This window comes from Heptranchias perlo, chromosome 3 (assembly GCF_035084215.1).
Source record: "Heptranchias perlo isolate sHepPer1 chromosome 3, sHepPer1.hap1, whole genome shotgun sequence".
In the NCBI taxonomy this organism is placed as follows: Eukaryota; Metazoa; Chordata; class Chondrichthyes; order Hexanchiformes; family Hexanchidae; genus Heptranchias; species Heptranchias perlo.
In genome coordinates this window covers 33,540,820-33,564,263 of record NC_090327.1, presented here as the reverse complement: position 1 = coordinate 33,564,263, position 23,444 = coordinate 33,540,820, and the positions used below count along the sequence as shown (strand labels likewise).

General features: G+C 44.8%; 1 protein-coding gene across 1 annotated transcript in view; it reads right to left on the bottom strand.

Moving 5' to 3' along the window:
- LOC137311712 (corticotropin-releasing factor receptor 2-like) overlaps window positions 1-23,444 on the bottom strand; it is a 165,203-nt gene that overhangs the window by 55,354 nt on the left and 86,405 nt on the right. The window contains exons 4-7 of the mRNA XM_067978757.1: window positions 14,025-14,131; window positions 8,925-9,042; window positions 2,060-2,213; window positions 1,673-1,733 (exon numbers count right to left, since the gene is read on the bottom strand). Coding sequence (XP_067834858.1) covers window positions 1,673-1,733; window positions 2,060-2,213; window positions 8,925-9,042; window positions 14,025-14,131 — 440 coding nt within the window. The remainder of the gene's footprint in view (window positions 1-1,672; window positions 1,734-2,059; window positions 2,214-8,924; window positions 9,043-14,024; window positions 14,132-23,444) is intronic.

Here is a 23,444-nt window from a genome sequence, read left to right as displayed (position 1 = left end):
TATAGCTCTGCCACTCTTTTTCCTCCCAGCCTGTGCAGCAGAGCTACCCGTGGTGCCAGGAAGTTGGCTGCTGCTGCCTTCCCCTGATAAGTCATCCCCCCCAACAGCATCCAAAGTGGCATATCTGTTTGAGAGGGGGATGGACACAGGGGACCCCTGCACTACCTGCCTGCATCTCTTACTCTTCCTGGTGGTCACCCATTCGCTTCCTGCCTGTATACCCTTTACCTGCGGTGTGACCAACTCGCTAAACGTGCTATCCACGAGTTTCTCTGCATCGCGGATGCTCCACAGTGAGTCCACCCGCAGCTCCAGCTCCGAGATACGATCGGTCAGTAGCTGCAGGTGGACACACTTCCCACACACATGGTCGGCAGGGATGTTAGGTATGGTTCCATGGGCATTGGTTGTACTCATTGTTGTTCCTGGTATCTTGTTGTGGGAAAATTGGCTGCTACATTTTACATAATAACAGTGTCTGTCTACATTTCAAAAATAATTCATTGGCTGTGAAGTGCTTTAGGATGCCGAGGATGTGAAAGATGCTGCATAAAAGCAATTAATTCTTTCCTTCCATCCTTCCTTTCCTTAAACGGATATTTATCCAATTTTTATGTAAATTTTCTCATTCCCTGCCAAAATCCTGAATGCATTGAGAGTGGATTGGGTTTCCAAGAAGGGTGCCTGAGACCAGGACCATGAGAAACAGCTTGATATTTAATGGGAAGAGTTGGTATTCTGGAGGGATGAAATCAAATGGCTGAAGGGCCTTCTTTATAACAACAACTTTAATTTATATAGTGCCTTTAAGGTAGAAAAATTTCCTAAGTGCCTTCCCAGAGAGGTACTCAGAAAAAAATGGACACTGAGCCAGCTAAGGAGATATTAGGAGGGGTGACCCAAAGCTTGCTCAAAGAGGTGGGTTTTAAGGTGGGAGTTATACTATCAAAAATTCCCCATGACTATTTATTAATTCTCGGGATGAGGGTATCGTTGGCAAGGCCGGCATTTATTGCTTATCCCTTGTTGCCCTTGAAAAGTTAGTGGTGGGCCTTCTTGTACCACTGCAGTCCATGTGATGAAGGTGCTCCTACAATGCTATTGGGTAGGGAGTTCCAGGATTTTGACCCAGCAACAATGAAGGAATGAATGGCCATTTGGGTGAGATACCAGAGGCTGGTTGGCAACTGCAATAAAGGAGCCTAAGGCCGGTGTCCTCACTAACTATCCCTCCCGTCCTCATCCAGCTCCACAGACTCTGTGCAGTGAAGGAAATGAGCCTCATTTTCTAATTTCTCCACAGTCTCACCCTGCCCTCTTTGGGAAACCCTTCTCCAGCATGTTCCTGTCCTCTGCAGTTCTCTTTCATAAACCACTGTGTTGTGGGGCATTTTTTTTACATTAAAGGCGCTATATAAATAGAAGTTGTTATTGTTGTTCCTATTACCTATTTCTTTGACTGTGCTTTTGATCTTGTTCCTTCAATTGTCCAGCTCTTGCTTCAAGACCTGACAAGACCTTGGAAGGCTGGAATGTACATGTACTATGAAAGGAGGGAGGTTTGGCAGACCTAGGTTTTTCTTTTATGCTTTTCTCACATTAAAAAATAACCCAGAAACAAACAGTAATATAAAGCTCACAAATCCACTTGACTTCTTAATGCAGTACTTACTGTTCATTTTCATAATATAACTTGCCTATGGCCCAGGCTACAATGATGGGACAGGGGATACCTGTGGAAGAACAATACCTCCGTGAGTTTAACTGAACGAATGCAGTTTCGAGAAATGGATCTTGGCTGTAAATTGACAATATATTTTTGTATATAGCAGATCTGCCGTGGTGATCGGAGGATAGGCTGTTTTACAACAATACAGGTGCTATCAACGGAGTGTGATGTGGAAAGTGTGACAGGAAGTGCACGTAATCTGAAAACATTTAAATATATTATAGGTGTGCTTGCGTGTGTGTGTGTGTGTGTGTGTGTAAGAACTTAGGACATTTGCATCAGTGTGATGGTTGCTGCCTCAGTCAGACCTACATAAAATCCCTGACTTACACCATCCAATGAACAGGAATATCCATTTGCGCAGTTTGTCTGTGGAGTAGGTCATCACTATAGCTGTATGGAGATAGCACCCCTCCACAAACATCCAGAAGAAATTAGTCACCACAAAGTAGTTGAAGATAGTTGTAATAAGACGGCACCAGGGCTGAAAAAAAGATTTAATAAGTAGAGTTACACACATTATATTTATAAAAAAACAAGAATAACATCGCAGGGTAAATGTTGCGAGGCTTTGCTTTCGGCACAGAAGCCCACTGAACCAAGCTACGGATTGGAGAATCGGGCGTGGGGCTCAGCACGCCCAGTATGTGGCACTCCCAATAATGCTGCAAATTGGGCGTGCTCAACTCCACGCCCCGTTCTCCAATCTGCGCTCCTGTCATGTGAGGATCACGTGCCCGAGCGGAGCCTGGCAAAAGTTAAAAATTACCATAGGAACATTGTATAAAATTGTTTATGCTGCGATGTGTATTTTCTCTTGGCTACCCCCCCACCAACACTCCCCTCCCCCCACACCCCACCCAATTTTCCTTCTTCCGCACCTGAAAGCATTGTTCTTTTTTGCTGGGGTGCAGTTCCATGAGGGCCGCCTGATCTCTCGTTAGCTCGCCTAAGTGCTTATTAATTATGAGTCAGTCCGGACAGTGATCATCAGCTGGAGGACATCTCAGCTGAGTCTGCACATTTCCAGATGCAGACTTGGCAGTAGACCTTACCGTAGAACGGTCAGGCAATTCCTCCCTAGCCCAGGGGCACTTTGTCCAATGTAGTGCTCCCAGAGAACCCTGGCTGAGACCTATTCAGTACAAAACTGGGGATCGAGCCTGGGACTTCCTTGGCCTGCATGGCCCAGTACTTCATTGGGCAGTGCAATAGGCTACTAAACCGCTGGAGAAGCTTCAAGATACGTTCTAAGATATCTGGGATGTGAACTTTTTTGGTGCTCATCAGTGCTGGGGAATAGAACACTTTTCTCCATTTCCTGCACACTGTGTCACTTTCAAGCTCTCCCAGGTGGAATAAAGAACTGGCCAGACAGAGAGAGAGTAATTTTCCTTCTGCTCTGCACCAACAATGGGTGAAAATCTGAATTTTAAAAAAATGTTCTCAGGGTGGCTGCATTCATTGCCTGTCCCTAGTTGCCCTGAGAAAGTGGTGGTGGGCCTCCTTTTTGAACTGCTAGCAATTTATTTAGAGTGAGTTACTAGGCCACTTCAGAGGACATTAAGAGTCAATCACATATTGGAGGATTGGAGTCACATATAGGCCAGACTGGGTAGCAGTGGCAGACTCCCAACCCTGGAGGACATTAGTAAACCAGTTAAGCTTTTATGAATGGTTATTTTTCTGGTGCTAGTCCACAAATTACCAGATTTATTGAATTTAACTTCAAAACGTGCCATGGTAGGATTTGAACTGATGACCTCTGGCTTGCTAGTCCAGGACCAAAACCATTACATTTACAATATTACCACACTTAGGGCACAGATTTGCCTTGTATGCTAACCGTTATAAAATTCTAAAACTGTGTTTTATGATTTTACTTTATCATAAAGTAGTATTTATTCCCCATATGTAGCTTAACCCCAACTTTAGGAGAAAACAAACCAATCCAAAGCGACATTTTCATTTCCCAAACCAGTCAATCTTGTGGCTCCTTTGAGTGAAATTTCTGAACTTAATGTCAATTTCTATTAAATTATAAGGAGTTTATTTATTGCAGGTCCAATAGAAAATGCATTGAGACTGTAGAAACTTATTGCACTGAGCCCCTTAGAGCCAATAGAGAAGAGATTTTACCTCCATCATTAAGTGGTGGGTTCAAACTGAGGCCTCAGAGTGAGAGAACAGTGTCCTAACCCTCTCTACCACCCAGTCCCTTTCAGCCTTGCAAATATGACAATTATAATATTAAGAACAAAACAAAATAATTAATTAAATATGATTTTTTTTAAATTCCTTCATGGGATGTGGGTGTTGTTGGCAAGGCCAGCATTTATTGCCCATCCTTAATTGCCCTTGAGAAGGTCATGGTGAGCTGCCTCCTTGAACAACTGAGTGGCTTGCTAGGCCATTTCAGAGGGTGATTTCAGAATCAACCACATTGCTGTGGGTCTGGAGTCAAATATAGGCCAGACTGGGGAAGGATGGCAGGTTTTCTTCCCTAAAGGACATTAGTGAACCAGATGGGTTTTTAGAACAATCCAGTAGTTTCATAGTCACCATTACTGACACTAGTTTTTTTTTAATTTCAGATTTTTTTAAAATTTAATTTCCCCAGCTGCTGCTTGCAGGATCTGAACTCATGGGGCCCGATTTTACATGGGGTGCGGGTTCTGGGCGGGTGGGCCAGCGGGCGCGTTGAAAACGCGCCCGGTGAAATTAGTGGGTTACCCGCTCGATCGTAGCAGGCAACACACTAATTGGAACCACTTACCTGCTCCTCCGGGTTCCCCGATGCTGATCTGCGCGTCGGGCGGGCTGCGCATGTGCAGTAAGCTCTGTCAGCTGGAGGCTCTCTATTTAAAGGGGCAGTCCTCCACTGACAGATGCTGCCAAAAACAGCAAAAATTACAGCATGGAGCAGCCCAGGGGGAAGGCTGCTCCCAGTTTAATGTTGCCTCACCCCAGGTATCATTAGATGGGGTGAGGAGGAGGGGGAGGACAGAGATCTTCCACCCGGCGGGCGGGAGGAAGCGGCCTGCCTCTGCCACCAAGAAGGCCTGGCTCGAGGTGGCAGAGGAGGTCACCTGCGCCACCAACATATCGCCCACCTGCACACAGTGCAGGAGGCGCTCCAATGACCTCAGTAGGTCAGCCACAGTGAGAACACTTACTCATTCCCCTACATTCCATCTGCCCCCACCCCACATCTCCTTCAGCACTGCCAACACTACTCTGTCACATCACCCCTTATACCCACTCAAACCTCATCCTCATCTTAACTGCACCTACTCACCTCGCGAGTACTCAGCCCGCCACTACCACGCAACCCAATCCTCATACAATCTCATGGCTCTATCCCATACTCACCCTCTCGTGCATCTCTCTCACGGCCAGCCTCACTCAACCTGCCACCACCTGTGCTGCAGCCACAGGGCATGCATCACATATGTGCAGTAGGCAGCGTAAGACAAACGTGTCGTGAGCATGAAGGGGATGCACAAGGGTGTTTGAGGGTTTGTCATGGTTCTTACATCTATTGACTTAAAGAACAACTCACATCACACATTATATTGGCACCAATACTGCCATGTCTTCGCGAATCCTGACCGGTTTGTGGAATAATGCCCGCTCCTGGGTATCCCTGTGAATACCCACCACTGATGCCACCCATTGTGTCACTGCAGAGTGGGTGTAGGTGTATTTGCAGGGCTCTTCTGCGCAGACGACTGAGAGACATCGGGGATGTCCCCGGTTGCAGCCTGGAAGGCTATGGAGCAGAAGTTCGGGAGGGCAGTGGTGACTTTGACAGCGACAGGTAGGAAGATGGTGCTCGGGCCAGCCAGGAGCAGCTCGGCATGAAAGAGGCTGCAGATGTCCACGGCTACATGTCGACTGACTCTGAGCCTCCGTGTGCACTGCTGCTCAGAGAGGTCCAGGAGGCTGAGCCTCGGTCTGTGGAACGTGTGGCGAGGGTAGTGCCCTCTGCGACGCATCTCTCTCTGCGGTAGCCCTCCCTCCTGCTGTACAGGTGGATGTGTCACAGCACTCTGTTGTGGAGCTCCACGTGTCAGAGGTGGATGGCATGGATGGCGAGGCTGGTGAGGCTGGTGATGCTGTTCGTCCTCCGAGGAGGTCATGACTGCAGCTACGGCGGCACCCATCCGCAAGATGTACATCTGAGGGGGTCCGCAAGGTAGGTACATGTCTCCGGACCCCGGGGTGAGTGTGCAGGTTGGTGACTTCGACCATCAGGAGGAGGGTGGTGGAGGCCAAACTTTGTCCCAGGTGACAGAGCGGCCTCCTGCAATGGGTGAGGATCTCTCCCCCCCCCCCCATCCCCCAACCTGTCAAATGGACCTTTGCAGCTGCCACAGGCTGACGACTGCAACACGTCCATTTCAACTGGGACTGTTTCCCCCAGTGTGTGAAACAGTCCCATGTTTATCCAAAATCACACACAGTCCCTTAATCAGGTCAGTTAATGACCTGAACAACCAAAGTAAATACACTCAAGTGGCATCCCGCTGGCTTTAATTGCCTGCGGGATTCCCACCAGCGGGGGCTGCGCACGCACCCCCGCACGTCAGCGCGGAACCCGGAAGTGGGCGGGATCGAGGCGCGATCCGGTCCCGCTCCTCCATTTCGGGATTTTCGAGGCCCCCCCGCCGAGAACGCACCCGAGAGCGGGTGCTAAAATCGGCCCCATGACTTCTGGATTTCTAGTCCAGTAACATAACCACTATGCTACCGTACCCACACTTAGGGCACATTGTGTTCGGGTAAGTGAAGATTGTTCTTCTTTAACAAGAAAGGGCAGCTTATTTGTTTCTCCTTTCCTTGGATGACCTCGTTAAGACCAGTAGAAATCTCCCTGTACCCTTTTCCGTGATCCCCAAGAAGCCACATTAGAAATATTACTGAGACTAGGATTTGAACCTGGAGGGTGGGGGGGGGGGGGCGGGGGGAGGTGTGGAATCTCCTTACGACTCTAACACTAGCATTGTAGTTTCTGTGTCCCCTTGACCCAACTGTTTTGATGAGCACTTAGGTTTAGTCTTTAAATGTGGCACAAATGTCAAGACTCTCCTGCCAGTGCAGAGCCTTGATGGAGTGTTGATTGGAGATAGAGATCACAGAATCATAGAATTAATCAGCACAGAAAGAGGCCATTCGGCCCATTGTGTCTGTGCCGGCTCTTTGAAAGAATCATAGAAAGGTTACAGCATGGAAGCTATCCAATTAGTCCCACTCCCTGCTCTTTCCACATAGCCCTGGAAATCTTTCCTTTTCAAGTATATATCCAATTCCCTTTTGAAAGTTATTATTGAATCTACTTCCACCACTCTGCATTCCAGATCATAACAATTCGATGTGTAAAAAAAAATTCTCCTCATCTCCCCTCTGGTTCTCTGTGTCCTCTGGTTACCGACCCCCCTGCCAATGAAAACAGTTTCTCCTTATTTACTCTATTAAACCCCATCAGAATTTTGAACACCTCAAAACTGTATCATTGTAAAGAAGAACTTGAATTTATTTAGCACCTTTTACATCCTCAGGACATTCCAAAGTGCTTCACAATCAATTATCATTTTGTAATCCCGATTTTGCATCCTGCCCTTGCATCTAAGAAAGAAATAACTTGCATTTATATAGTGTCTTTCATGACCTCAAGGCATCCCAAAGTACTTTACAGTCAATGAAGTACTTTTGAAGCGTAGTCATCGTTGTAATTTAGGAAATATAGCAGGTAATTTGCGCACAACAAGGTCCCACAAACATCAATAAGATAAATGAGCAGGTGATCTGTTTTTAGTGGTGTTGCTTGAGACATAAATGTTGGCCAGGACACGGGGAGAACTCTCCTGCTTTTCTTTGAATAGTCCCATAGGATCTTTTACATTCACCTTAGAGGGCAGAGGCTTGGTTTAAAGTCTCATCCAAAAGATGGCAGCTCCCATGGTGCAACACATTCAGTACTGAAGTGTCAGCCGAGATTATGTGCTGAAGTTTCTGGATCTTAAACCCACAACCTTCTGACTCAGAGGCGAGAGTGCTAATTTGAGTCAAGGCTCAAACCTCTTGAGGCTCCATTCTGGCCCCAGAGCCTCACAATATCTGTCCTATTGTTTTGTTTTGTGCTAATGAGGGAAAATGATCTTCTCCAAGGTCTACAATGGTGTTGCTATGGTCGTCAGAAGGTCAGCTTGGTCCATTGATACTGCTGTTATCTCTGGGCCAGAAAATTCAGGCCCTCACACCAGTGTTTGAGTGCCTAATCTGTGATACACTCTAGTGCAGTATTAATTGATTATTGCACTGTCAAATGTGACATTAAATTGAGATGTTGCCTACTGGTTCAGGTCTTCGTTAAAGCTGTAATGAGTTGGTGCTCTGGGAAGATGAGATCAAATGAGGTGAAGATTCTTCTTCATCAGAACTGATCTTATAAGGTGTAAAAGAGTGGTGTGATGATAACTTTGCCTCTACTTTTCCCTCCGTTCATGTTGGGAAGTACAAGACATCTCCCCAGATCAGCATGTGTGAAATAAGGAACTCCATGGAGTGGTGGAGAGTGAATCTGTGTCTCGCCATTCCACAGCTCCATCTCATTGCATATGTTGGTATTCATAAGATATGTGAATCATTCAATCATTTTTTTCCCTTTCAGTTTCCTCCACTCCTATCCTGAATTTACTAACTAATTTGGTAGTATCTTTCCTTTTTACACTGGTCAACTATAGAACTGCAGAAGGAGGCCATTCAGCCCATCATGTCTGTGCTAGAGCAATCCAAAACTGATCTCACTGCCCCCCACTCTCTCAATAGTCCTGTGTCTTTCCTTGCTTCAAATATTTATCCAGTTTTCCCAGTATGTCACATGAAATATGAGACTGAACATTATTTGATTATGGAGGGCATGCAGCCCAATCACGTTATCATCCGACATCCAAACATACATATTTTCTAGTACAGGTCAGTGCTTGGAGATCATGGGTAGGAATCCTGGATGGTTGTCTCTCCTCTTTCCTAGCCCAGTGAAAAGGACAATTTTGGCACTCCTACTGCTGACCCCTGCTGAGATCAGCTGACTCAGTACAGCACAGCGATGGGACGATCCACCTTCTTGGTCTGTATGGCCCAGTTACACATTAATCAGCAACTTGATTCTATTGTGAGAGCTTAGCATTACCTCATTGTTCTCGTGTATCTGGTGGTCGATCATTTGCAGCAGGAACCACATGGCATTCCTCAGTATGAAAGTGGTTATCAGGTTCCAATGAATAATATTCCGAAGGCATCTGATGCTCCTGTGGCAGCCAACACAAAGAAAGGAGGAGCAATTAAAACTGTGCCAGGATTTCTGGAACACACGATGTAAAGGCCATGCATGGTTATTGAAATGGGCAATATAAAAAGGTTCACGAGACAATTAACGGCATTGCTGAAGAGAGATAAAATTGAGGGATATGGTGAGAGGCTACATCGGTGAAGTTGAGCTCTTACAAAGGGGTGGGCTTGATGAGTTCAAAAGCCATTTCCCATTTTTCAATCTTCTGCTCTAAATGGGTAAATCAGATTTTTTTTTTGTCAGAAAAGGCATCTTCCTGTCTTTACAGGTCAACCATTCCCTTTCAGCAAAACCCAATGAATGTCAGCTTTAAATACCGAGTGTTGGGAGAGTGGATGGCACAGTGGGTTAAAGAAACACTGGTAGTTCGCTTGTGGGCTCCGGACTCAAGCCCAGTTCAGACCGACAGGATGAAAGTCTCTGCTCTTTGGTGGCTGTGAGGTGGGTTGGGGGGAGGACATATAAAGTGAGTCTGGACAGTTTTAAGCCAGTTCCATTCCTACATCAGAGGAGCATCCCCTACTGTACCAGTGTGGCATTTCATTACCCACACCAAGGCCCGGGATGTCCTTGGAGCTGTTCCCGTCCCGGCGTCGGAAATGCGACAGAAACCCCGTGGAAATGGAGTTTCATCATACTTCTGATGAAATTATAACGGGAACAGCTTCAGGGAAATTCCAGCCCCAGCATCTAGAAAGAATAAATCAGACCAAACAAGCAACTTTCATAACCTCAGGATGTCTCAAAGCACTTTACAGCCAATTAAATACTTTTAAAGTGTAGTCACTGTTGTAATGTAGGAAACGCGGCAGCCAATTTGCACACAGCAAGGTCTCACAAAGAGCAATATGATAATGACCAGATCATCTGTTTTAGTGATGTTGATTGGGATAAATATTGGCCAGGACACTGGGGAGCCCCTGATCTTCTTCGAAATTGGGATCTTTTACATCCACTCGAAGGGACAGAAAAAGCCTCAGTTCGTCTGAAAGATGGTATATCCGACAGTGCAGTACTCCCTCAGTACGACACTGATGTGAAAGCCTAGGTCAAGTATTATTTTTATCATAAGCTAAGGTGGAGCTTAGTGCATTCTAGATTCTTCCTTTAAGCCTACAAAGTCTAACTGATGTAAATAGGTACATCTGAGATCAACTTGAGGCTAATTGCTGTTAAGGCACATCTTTAGTGATTTAAAGGCCAAATGCTCTTAATCCACTTCCTGAAGTCAACCACTTCCTGAAGTCAACTGAAGATTAACTGATGTTAAGGCACACCGAGGTCAATTCGTGACCAAATCTTGGGAATTTTTTTTGAAGTTGTCAAGTGATTGTCAAAGGAAATTAAAAATTAACTTCCTTAATGCCTTGAATCCCTTAGACTGATCAATAAAACATATTTAGAAAGGAAGAACATAGAAACAGGAGTAGGCCATTCATCCCCTCGAGCATATTCCTCCATTTAATTAGATCATGGTTGATCTGTATCTTAACTCTATTTACCTGTCTTGGTTCCATAACCATTAATACCCTTACCTAAGAAATATCTATCAATCTCAGTTTTTAAATTGACCTAGCCTCAATAGCTTTTTGGGGGAGAGTTCTAGATTTCTCTTTGTGTGAAGAAATACAGTCCCCACTGGATATAGCGGGTGCATTGGTGTCAACATGATTTGCCCATTACACGCGTTAGCTGGTGTAACCAAAAATATTTAAAAGAATACTTTACAGACGTGGGGCTCGCAGCAATTACAGGAATTCTAGAGGCCACAGAGGTGGCGGGGGCAGGGTGGGGAGATGTCTGATGGCGGCAGGGCTGCACTTTCCAACTGCGTTCCGTAGTTGTTACGAGTGCAAATAGCTTATTGAAGCTGCCCGAAGTCTCCATCAGCTGTTCGCATTGTTGGGCCAGATTTTGCTGGCAAAATAACGGTGAGGCTAATGGCAATCGCCATTATTTATGCGCAAGTGCTACAGCAACTTCAGGTGAGGGCAGATGCGCGGTCAAACGTAAATATCCAGTTGCTGTCCGAATTGTGCCGCTCCGCTGTTAGCTTCGCAAAAGCAGCATCTCATTCTTTCAGTTATTAATTGTCGTTGGAGATTTTTAAAATGTCAAATTTAAAAGTAAAACTTTTTTTTTGCTTTTCCTTTCTGCTTCTTTTTTCTCCATCTCTTAATCCAATCTTTCTTTCCCTCTCTTTATTTCTCTTTCTGTAGCTGATTCGAAATTGAATTCACTCATTCAAATTTACACTTCCTTCTCAGTCTTTGCGCTGTTAATATCACAATCCTTCAATCTGACTGGTTAAGGAGATACACAGTTGCTTGCCCTGTTCACTCAAGTCCCAGATGCCCTGTTTCCCTCGCTGTGACGTTATCAGCTTGTACTTTCAGCAACTTATAACACGAAACATTAAAAAACTTAAACGTGCAAGGGCAAGTCTAACTAACAGCAGATGTCCTGCCACAGCAAAATTTGGCCAGTTAACAACTACAGGAGGCAGTGGAGACTTCAGGCAGCTTCAATCAGCTGATATGTTTATGGTAGCCATGATGTGGAGATGCGGTGATGGACTGGGGTTGACAATTGTAAACAATTTTACAACACCAAGTTATAGTCCAACAAATTTATTTTAAATTCCACAAGCTTTCGGAGGCTTCCTCCTTCCTCAGGTGAACCTGAGGAAGGAGGAAGCCTCCGAAAGCTTGTGGAATTTAAAATAAATTTGTTGGACTATAACTTGGTGTTGTAAAATTGTTTACAACTGATATGTTTAACGTGAGATCAGGTCAACCTCGGCTATAATATTTTGGTTCTATTTATGTCTCGGTGGCTCTGTTTATGTTGCAGTGAGGTGTTGATTTAATGCAGCCATTAAAAAAAATTGGCTTTTAAAAAGTCGGTAAGTACTGAACTGCACGAAATAGTTGGCGCGCTTAATACATTTTAAGTGGCACCTTTGTAATTGATACCTATGGTAATGACAAACGGTTAGCACCATTTACCCGATATAGGCGACTGTCGGGATAAGGAAGGACGGTGTAAATGGTGGGGGCTGTAATTGCATTTTGAATGAATGGATTGGGGTAAATATGGGAGAAGAGGCTATCTCATTTAGCTTGTGAGATACATATACTGAAGATCTACACGCATGAAATGAAATTGCATATCTGTGCCCAACTGTGTAGTCGTCACGTTGTACCAGCTCAGTGTCTCTCTTGTTGGACTCTTTGATTTATTTTGCTGTACGAATGCAGCTGATAATTGAATAAAATAATTAAAAAGTCAGACCTCATCTGTAGAGAGGCTCACTCCCCTCAAGAAGAGGAAACGCATGAACGCAGTGATGAATGTGTACTGTAATTCATCGTGAATGAGGCTTATAGAAGCTTCCGACACAGATGGAGGTCATTCAGCCTATCATGTGGAATACCCTGTCCTCTGTCCCAGAAACTCATTGGGCATGATTTTAAAATGGGAAAAATGAGTGGGTTTGGGGCGGGGGGGGGCAGTAAAAATTTTAAAAATCTAAAACCCGCTCCCGACCCGCCCACTTCCAGTTTTCACGGAGGCGGGTGACCAACCTGCTCTTAGGAGGCGGGTGGGTCAGTAAAAGCTTTCAAGGAGGCTGCGGGCCTCCACATTGACAGGCTTTTTGTTTTTAACACCTGGGAGCCGCGATTCACGGGCCTTGTACTTCACGCCACGTGAGAGGAGGCAAGAAGACCCGAAACTGCAGGTAAATGCCTTTAAAGCACAGTTTGTGGGCCTGGAGGAGCAGGAGTGCTTCCCCCAGGCCCAACACGCCTACCTGCAGTGACCACCCCCACGATCTCCGACCCCACCCCCCCACGATCTCCGACACCCTCCATGATCTCCGACCCCCGTGAAAACTCCCGACTCCGACCCCCCGACGACTGACCCTCCCACCGATGACTGTGCCCTCCTGGAGATTGAGCCCCCCCGATGACCCCCAATAACTGCGCCCCCCCCACTGATGACTGACACCCCCCCCAGAGACTGAGCCCCCCGACGAATGACCCCCTCCCAACCCTGAGACTGAGCCCCCGTGATGACTGACCCCCCCCGATGTCTGATTCCCCGATGACCCATGACCCCCATGATAACCCCCAATGACTGACCCCCCCCACCGATGACGGACTCCCCCTCCTCCGTTGACTGACCCCCCTGGAGACTGAGCCCTCCTGATGACCCCCGATGACTGAACCCCCTCCGATGACCCTCGACCCCCCCCCCCCCCCAATCTAACACTTAACTGTTCACATCCTCTTCCTCCTTCTTCTTCCGACCGACTGAGACCAGCCTGTCAATCAGGCCGGCCTGTCGGGAGGGAAATCGTCAAAATAAATAAAAGATGTCCTTACATCAAAATCGTAAGGACGTCCGGGAAACCACCCCTACCCCTTCGATAAAATCATGCCCATAGATGCAGAATTAATTAACTGACAGGTTCAGTAGGGGATGACTCTCCCCTCTAGTGGAGGAATGCAGATTATAGGGCCAAAGACTTACATTTTTAACTAAGCTGCTTAAAAACAAATCTAGAAGAAAATCTTCACAGATAAGGGTTGTAAGAATATGGGATGCACCAACCCAGAAGGCTATAGATGCAGAATCAATTGAGCTGTTTAAAAGGGGAGGTGGACAGTTACTTAGGAATTAAGAGTATTAAGAACCACAGAGAAGGGGCGTGGAATTGGGATGAGTTGTGGTAGCTAACAAAAGGCAGGGCAGGTTGGATAAGCTGAATTAGCCTACTCCTGTTCTATGTTCCAATTATATTGTCAGTCAATGAGGTTGGGTTAGGTGGCCACTTGTGAACATTCAAACACACTGGCTGGATTCACAGCCCAGGTGGTGTCATTTTCTGTTGGTTATCTAATAAAATGTCAGGTTCACAGAGTGAAGGTTACTTACCTCAAGCACAGGAAAAGCATAAAGGCGATGATGAGGGCTCCAACGGAGATACAGTGGCCCAGATAGTTGATGATCAGGGCAATTTTGTAGTGGAGCTGGTATTTCCTCTGAAAAAATAAGAATAAAACAGACTTTTTCCTGACGGTTTTTGACAAGCCCGTCACCCATATCCCTGATAACAGGAGACACTTAGGCCTTGATTTTAAGTCGGGGCATGATTGGTCCGTGTGGGGGACCTAGGCGAGCAACAAATTAGCATGCCGAGGCCAGGGGAGATTTTGGCTCTAGGGCTTTAGTTAAATATTCTGGCTCCGACTCTTGCCTGAACCCGGCAGGAATCACTGCCAGGCCAGTGGACTGGAGCAGAAATTCAGGTGGTAGGAGGCCACTGCTGGTTACCCGCAGGAACGGTCCCCGGTAGTCAGGTACGTGGTGAGGTGGGGGGTCCAGAGGCGATCGCTATTGGTGGGGGTGGAAAGCTCAGGGCAAGTGAGGCCCAACGTTTCCTTGTGGGGCAGGAGGAGCACTCCTGCTCCTCCTGGTCCACAAGGAAACTTGGAAAAACATTTCAAACTTACTTTACTGGGCCTCCTGTGGCCCTTGATCCAGCCCCCGGCGGGGAATCCACCGCTGCTATGCCGCTCAAGCCTCGGGTTGAAATCGCAGATCGGGGCCCTGATCGGAGCCCGATCCGCATATATAAAGAGGACCCCACGGTGTCCTTGCTGCCTGCAATTTAAAATTGCAGTTGGTCAGACTGGGACGGGAAAGAAGTGGGTAAGTCCCCACTCCATTTTAATTGCTCCCCGACTGGTTTCCGCCAGGTGGGGGGAGGTAAAATTGTGGTGTTAGTTTCTGTAGGAATCAGGCAGGCAAGGTCGGCATTTATTGCCCATCCCTCGTTTCCCTTGAGAAGGTGGTGGTGGGGTCTCCTTCTTGAACCAGTTTCCTCAATCAGTGCATTCAACTGATTTGGGCTAAAATTGTATTGTGTGATATTGATAACACATTAATGTGTTGATTTGAAATTACTTTAACGAGGTTGCTAATCTGAGTTAATTTCTTCATTAAGCGTAACACCCCTGATGGACAGTGACCACATGATGATAAAGTTTAACATGATCTAAGAGTTAGAAATACCCAATATCAGGAACCAGACACATGCTTTAAAAAGGTTAAATGAGGTAACAACTAAAACAAGTAAATTGGGGATGATTACAACAACACTTTAGGAGAAGACAAGTGAAACATCTTTAAAGGTATAATGCTGAACATGCAGGGAAAATACATTCCCAAAACCAACAAGCTCAAAATTAGCAAACGTAACCCTATATGTATTAACAAATGAAAAATATGATAAATTAAAAATTGGCCTTTATAAATTCTGCGGGGAGGAGAAGGGGTTCACTGAGATGATTATAAGAAAATACAGAAATATGTTCAAAGGGTGACCAGAGGGACAGAAAGTCCTGGAAAAAGGCAATAGCAGCTGAGGCTAAGCATAACAGCTTAAAATTCTTTCATTAAGAGGACAGTTAGAAAAGATGCAAACAGGTTTCAAACTGAGGATAACAATTATTCGGAATGACTACTTCCTCCAAGTAGTCACAAGAGAAGACATGAGCAACATGCCCTCTCCAAACAAAGATATTCCAAGTATAATCAATGACTTCACTACAAATGAGATGGAAGTCCTGGATAGGCTAAGGACCCTAAGGGATAAACGCCAGGAATAAATGGTATTTATCTCACGGAGCTGTAAGAGACTGGGGAGGAGATTTGTGAGGCACTGACAATTATTATGAGGGAGTCAATGGACACTGGGGAGGTACTAATTCATTGAAAACAGCCCAGTTAAGTGCCTATATTCAAAACGGGTAACAAAATGGACACAGGCCTATTTGACTTACTTCCATTCAATGTAAAATAACAATCAGCAAGACTTTAACACGTTTAAAATAATTTAAGTGGGCTAATGCCATCTTATAAATGACACAAATCTGAAAATTGATATGTATGTAAATACAATTTATGTAACTCTATCCAACTTTGTTCACTAGTTGAACACTAGGGGATCCTGAAGTGTAAGGGACAGAATTTTAACTGTGAAAAACAGGTGGGTTGGGGTGGGGGGGGGGGCATTGAGAATTGCAACAATTTCAGACCTGCCCCCAACCCTCCCATTTCTGGTTTTCACCGAGGGGCGAGCAACCAACTCGCTCCCAGGAGGGCGGGTTGGTCACTAAAACCTTTCAAGGAGGCTCTGGGCCTCCATTTTGAAAGGTTTTGCAATTTCAACCTCTGGCCAGGATTCCCAGGTCTTCTCCTTCACGCTACGTGAGAGGAGACGAGAAGGCCCGAACTGCAGGTAAATGCCTTTTTGGCACAGCTTGTTGGCCCGGAGGAGCAGGAATGCTTCCCCCAGGCCCAACAAGCCTACCTGCAGAGTCCCCCCCAACGATCGTGGACCCACTCCCCAATGATCACGGACCCCCACAATAATGATGGACCCCCCCCAACGATCGCGGACACGCCGCCCCGATCTCCGATCCCTCCCCAACGATCGCAGACCCCCCCCACGATCTCCGATCCCCCCCACAATGATCGCAGAAACCCCCCCGATATCCGATTCACCCCCAACAATCGCGGACCCCCCCAACTATCATGGAAACCACCGCGATGACCCCCGATCCTAAACTCCCCCCTCAGTGACTGACCCCCCGTGACTGAACCCCGATCCCACCCCCCCATGACTGACTCCCCTCCCACCCTGTGACCCCATGCCCATCGGTGCCCCTGTGCCCACCTATGCCCCCGTGCCCACCCAAACATACATTTTCTGAGAAGCCATTTTCACTTTTCGGTATAACACTGAAACCACTTTAGAACTGGATTCATAGAATCGTTAAACGTTACGGTGCAGAAGCAGGTCTGCACCAGTTGGCACAACAGGTGTCGTTCTACTAATTCACACTCCCAGCGTGGAGCTTCAGCCACCAAAAGTACACAACGGGGACTGAGGTCCGCACTCCCCACCATTCTCGGTCCGTCAATTTTTGGATGGAAAATTGTCGCGAAGATGCACCTAAATTCTTGATATTCTTCCAGTGAGCAAATCTCTGTGCTGGATGTGCAAATTCATAAAATTATTCTTCACTTTAAAAACAAAATTCAAAATACATATGACTAGCTGATGAAAATTATATTTTGCCACAGTGTTGATATATGTGTTTGCATTAATGTGTGTGTTTGTATTTATGTGCGTGTGTCTGTTTGTACTTGTGTGTGCATTTGTAGCTATGTGTATTTGTGTGTGTGAATTTGTACTTATGTGTGTATGTTTATATATATATATGTGTATGTGTATTTTTGAATATATGCGTTCGTGTGTTTGTTTTTGTATTTGTGTGTGTTTGTACTTGTGTGTGTGTGTGTGTGTGTGTGTGTCAAAGATTGGTGGCATAGTAAGTAGTGTAGACGGGAGCATAAAATTACAAAGAGACATTGATAGATTAAGTGAGTGGGCACAACTGTGGCAGATGGATTTCAACGCAGGTAAGTGTGAGGTCATCCATTTTGGATCAAAAATGGTCGAGTACTTTTTAAATGGTGAAAAGCTAGGAATAGTGGATGTCCAAAGAGATTTAGGGGTCCATGTTCACAGATCACCAAAATGTAGTAGTCAGGTACAAAATATAATCAGAAATACCAATGGAATGCAAGCCTTGATAACTAGAGGGCTAGAATATAAAGGGGTATTAGGGTCGACTGTATTCATTAGAGTTTAGAAAAATGAGAGGGGTTCTCATTGAAACGTATAAAATTCAGACAGGACTAAACAGACTGGATGCAGCGAGGATGTTTCCCCTGGCTGGAGGGTCTAGAACGAGGTTTCACAGTCTCAGGATACAGGGTAAAACATTTATGACTGAGATGAGGAGAAGTTTCTTCACTCAGAGGGTGGTGAACCTATGGAATTCTCTACTGCAGAAGGCTGTGGAGGCCAAGTGAGTGAATATATTTAAGAAGGAGATAGATAGATTTCTAGACACAGAAGGCATCAAGGGGTATGGGGATAGACCGGGAATATGATATTGAGATATAGGATCAGCCATGATCATAATGAATGGTGGAACAGGCTCGAGAGGCTGAATGGCCTACCCCTGTTCCTATGTGTGTGTGTTTGCATATATATGTATATATGTGTGTTTGTGTTTGTCTGTCTGTATGTTTGTATATATGTACATAGGAACATAGGAACAGGAGTAGGCCATTCAGCCCCTTGTGCCTGCTCCGCCATTTGATAAGATCATGGCTGATCTGTGATCTAACTCCATATATCCGCCTTTGGCCCATATCCCTTAATACCTTTGGTTGCCAAAAAGCTATCTATCTCAGATTTAAATTTAGCAATTGAGCTAGTATCAATTGCCGTTTGCGGAAGAGAGTTCCAAACTTCTACCACCCTTTGTGTGTAGAAATATTTTCAAATCTCGCTCCTGAAAGGTCTGGCTCTAATTTTTAGACTGTGCCCCCTACTCCTAGAATCCCCAACCAGTGGAAATAGTTTCTCTCTATCCACCCTATCCGTTCCCCTTAAAATCTTATAAACTTCGATCAGATCACCCCTTAACCTTCGAAACTAGAGAATACAATCCCAATTTGTGTAATCTCTCCTCGTAACTTCACCCTTGAAGTCCGGGTATCATTCTAGTAAACCTACGCTGCACTCCCTCCAAGGCCAATATGTCCTTCCGAAGGTGCGGTGCCAGAACTGCTCACAGTACTCCAGGTGCGGTCTAACCAGGGTTTTGTATAGCTGCAGCATAATTTCTGCCCCCTTGTACTCTAGTCCTCTAGATATAAAGGCCAGCATTCCATTAGCCTTATTGATTATTTTCTGCACCTGTTCATGACACTTCAATGATCTATGTACCTGAACCCCTAAGTCCCTTTGGACATCCACTATTTTTATCTTTTTACCATTTAGAAAGTACCCTGTTCTATCCTTTTTTGATCCAAAGTGGATGACCTCACATTTGTCTGCATTGAATGCCATTTGCCACAGTTTTGCCCATTCACCTAATCTATCAATATCACTTTGTAATTTTATGTTTTCATCTACACTGCTTACAATGCCACCAATCTTTATGTCATCGGCAAACTTAGATATGAGACTTTCTATGCCTTCATCTAAGTCGTTAATATGTGTGTGTTTGTATATATGCGTGTGTGTTTGCGTATATTTGCGTGTGTGTGTGTTTGTGTTTGTCTGTGTGTATATGGGAGCAGGGGGTTGAGAGACTTCAGAACTTGTTTAGCATCTGCCATGGGTGCTGTTGAAAGTTTCTATTCTCCTGTTATTATGATCCTGTCATCATTTGGCTTGTTATATTGCTACATGACAGAAATTGCTCAAGCCCATTTAGTAGATTTTTTGTTGATTCCTGCCAGCTGATTGTGCTGCCACTGTTACTGACTTAATAATTGGCCTTCTGTATCTATGTAGAATAATGAACCCCCATGAGAGTTTCCATCTGTAAAAATTATATTCTGTCTAAATTTATTGGGGTAGATCTTCCAATTAATGGCACAAAGGCTTAACACAGTCGCATTACATTCTCTAACCTGTTTAAGGGTTAGTGCCTGTGTAAAAATAGTCCACACAGAAACTTAACACAAGTACCTTAAGTGTTCATGTGTGAACTTCGCGAATCGGAACATTCACCCTATTAAATTTCCGCCCTTTTCAATGTAGTTTTTCCTTTGGTTCCGTCCCCTCCCCGCTCCAGTTTTCAGTTCTTATCTCCTGAAGGCGCCGACTCTAGTTACTGTGAAGTTTCCTGTGCAACAGGAGTACTCTAGTTTTCTCATTTGCGTATAGCCATTTCTTTTGTGTGAGCTGAGACAGTACGTTTGTTAGCCTATTTGTCCATGGGAGGCATCGCAGCCAAACCCCTCTCTGCACTCACCTGAGCAGCACTTTCCAGCAGGATTCACTGGACAGCAATCGCTTTTTTTGTTCTCACTAACCCAGGGCTGCTCAGACCAATCTGTCACTGCTTAGGTTGAGATCAGCAAGCACGGCACAGACCAGAGATTGAACTCGGCACAATCTGCTTACTAACTAAACCACTGGGCAAATCTCCCATTTGATCCTTTTTTTTCAGGTACTCTGCACTATGTCCTAGTCAAAAGGGCGAGCATTCAGGGGGAACTGGCCGACTGCTAGTTCTCTCTGAATGCCTCTCTTGAGCCAGATGTGAGAGGGGCACTGGTGATTAGTGGAGAAATTTGCAGGGCTGTGAGGAAAGAGCAGGGAAGTGGGACTAATTGTATAGCTCTTTCAAAGAGCTGGCACAGACACCATGGGCAGAATGGCCTCCTTCTGTGTTCACTCTCTGTTAGGAATATGTGGACCTCACTTGCATTTACACACAATGGGCCAGTTGAGATCTGGAACTAGTTGAGACAGAGAATAGTGGAACATTTAAGGGAAGAGTAGATCATTATTTGAAACCAAGGAAGATACAGTGAAACAGTAGGTCAGTAGGATTTGTTTTGAGTTGCTATACCAAAGGGCCGACACATACACGAGGCTGATTGTTCCTAAGACTATATTCAATCACAGATAAAGAGCTGGGGCCACAATGGGGCAATTCTAGGATTTGCAGTAGCGTAGAGGGAGATCTAAACCACGCTAAAAAAAATGAAGGGAGGACCTCTATGGATATATTCATAGAGAAAATTGTAATTAAGCCATGATAGTAGAGCAAGGGGGCACAAATTCAAACTAATAAAAAGCAAATTGTGGAATGGAAATCCAGATAGAGTAATGGAGGAAAAAGTCCTAGAATCATTTAAATAAAAAACTGGATACTATGATTCAGGAACTATAAGTACCTTCTGGATGGATGAATTAGAATGCACTGACTGCCTTCTTTATCTGTATCTGTTTTGTGATCAGACCCAGTAACTCTGCGCATACAGAAATGTCTATTATTCTGCTAGCTAATTCTGACACCTACTTCTGCATCTAAATCTACATGCTGTCATCTAGTTTTATTCCGTTAGTTGCTCCTTGAAATAATAATCTGCTATTACACATTTTCCTAAAAACAACAGTGACTGTCCTTTAGAAAATAATTCATTGGGTGACGGGCTTTGGGACATTTCTGAAATGTGACAAGGCACTATATAAATATAGGCTTTCTATTATCACATCACAAAATTGGTGATTTGAGTACTAAGACAACTGAGTGTCAAACTAGTTAGTAACAGATTAATCATGCTTTGATACCTCCATGGAAACAGGCACATTAAGATGTACAGTGTTCACAAAGCAAAGTTAAACTGTTATATATAGAATCATGGAATCATAGAAAGGTTACAGCATGGAAGGAGGCCATTCAGCCAATCAAGTCCGCGTCGGCTCTATGCAAGAGCAATCCAGCTAGTCCCACTCCCCCGCTCTTTCCCCATAGCCCTGCAAATGTTTTCCTTTCAAGTACTTATCTAGTTCCCTTTTGAAGGCCATGATTGAATCTGCCTCCACCACCCCCTCGAGCAGTGCATTCCAGATCCTAACCACTCGAATTGGATCCTAACCATATGAGTTAATAAAGGCAGCAGTGTAAACAATTAATGTTTGTGAGTCATATGTCCTCGAATTATTTTATCTCTTGATTCACCTTTTGTTGAATGTTTGTGTTTATTGAACTGTGGCTGTCTAAAATGAAATATTTTTTTCTCCTTTTCGCCTCCAGTGTAAGCATTAAGCACTCCTCGGTCAATAAAGAAAGAAAGAAGAAAGACTTGTATTTATATAGCGCCTTTCACAACCTCAGGTGTCGCAAAGTGCTTTACAGCCAATTAAACACTTTTGAAGTGTGGTCACTGTTGTGATGTAGTGAACATGACAGCCAATTTGCACACAGCAAGCTTTCACAAACAGCAATGAAATAAATGATCAGATAATTTGTTTAAGGTATTGATTGAGGGATAAATGTTAGCCAGGACACCAGGAAGAACACTCCTGTGAATAGTGCCATGGGATCCTGAGAGGGCAGACAGGCTTAACATCTCATCCAAAAAAACGGCACCTCCGATATTGCAGCACTCCCTTGGTACTGCACTGGAGGACCAGCCTGGACTAAGTCCCACTCCAGAGACTTGTGCACAATGAACTCACAACCCTCTGACTTAGAGGTGAGAGTGCTACCACTAAGCTACTGTTGGCACCAAGTATAACACAGGCCAGATGAAGAGTAAAGATTCCTTCTACTCAAGCTTTATAATGGGTCTTTTCCCCAAAACCAGAAAGCACCATCTTTCTACTGCACCAGTGACATTTAGACCAGCCATTCTACGGCCAGGCTGAGTGAAACTAGCAATTTAGAGCCACCTTGTGCTGAATCAAGTGTAACTTTATGCTGTGAGCTACAATCACTTAGAACTTGAGGGACAATTTTACCAATTCATGCTCCTGGTGGGAGTGCACATTGGGTGCCCACTCCCGACCATTTTCCAACTAATTCCTGCATTCAAATTCCTGGTATATTGAGACTGTCTCATACCCATTTAATTTAGGATCCTTGCAAAGAGAAGATTTGTATCCCATCAGACTGGGCTTGGTTCAAAGAAAGAGTGGAAAGAACAGTGTTTGAACCTAGTGATATCTTCTGCCCAAACCCAGATATCCTTTTTGACTCTAACATAATTCAGTTGAATCCAGACCCACTCAAAAGTCTCCAATTTACTATCAGCAATGTGCAACACTAAAAATATCCAGTCCTTATGGATAAAAGACAGATTTTTACCTTAGTGCTTAAGGATGCCCCTCAAGTACAGTTGTGACAAGCTCAATCATATTCTTGGGGGTGATCCAAATCACAAACAATTTATAAAAAACTTTATAATGTCTGTCAGAAGGAATTACTTTCATGTTGAGACTAGTTCTATCATCCTTTATTTGAGACAGATTGTGATGTGCTACATGAATTGTGTCATATGTACATTTATTTATGGAGATGAGGTAAATATTTAAATAGCTTCCTTCTGTATTACACAGAGAAGTGGAGAATGGCTAATTTAAATGTCATTTCAAGTATCTTCAATTGACCTGTATGTTCTCAGTTCTTAAGGACAAACATAAGCAACCGGCCACTACTGCTACAGGCTGATACCTTGAGATCATTTGGACATCTATGGTTATGACAAGGCTTTGTTGGCACTGTGGCTTCCTAAAGCACATTTAGGTTTAGCCTGGCAAATAATTTGATATATGAGGATATCTTCAACTGGAGTTGAAATCAAAATGGTGGACGTACCGCTTTTTTTTTGCCCTGCCGCCATCTTCCCGCCAATGGTTTAATAGGCGGCTGAGGTGCCCGCCTGACTCGGATGGTAGCCTTATGGTAC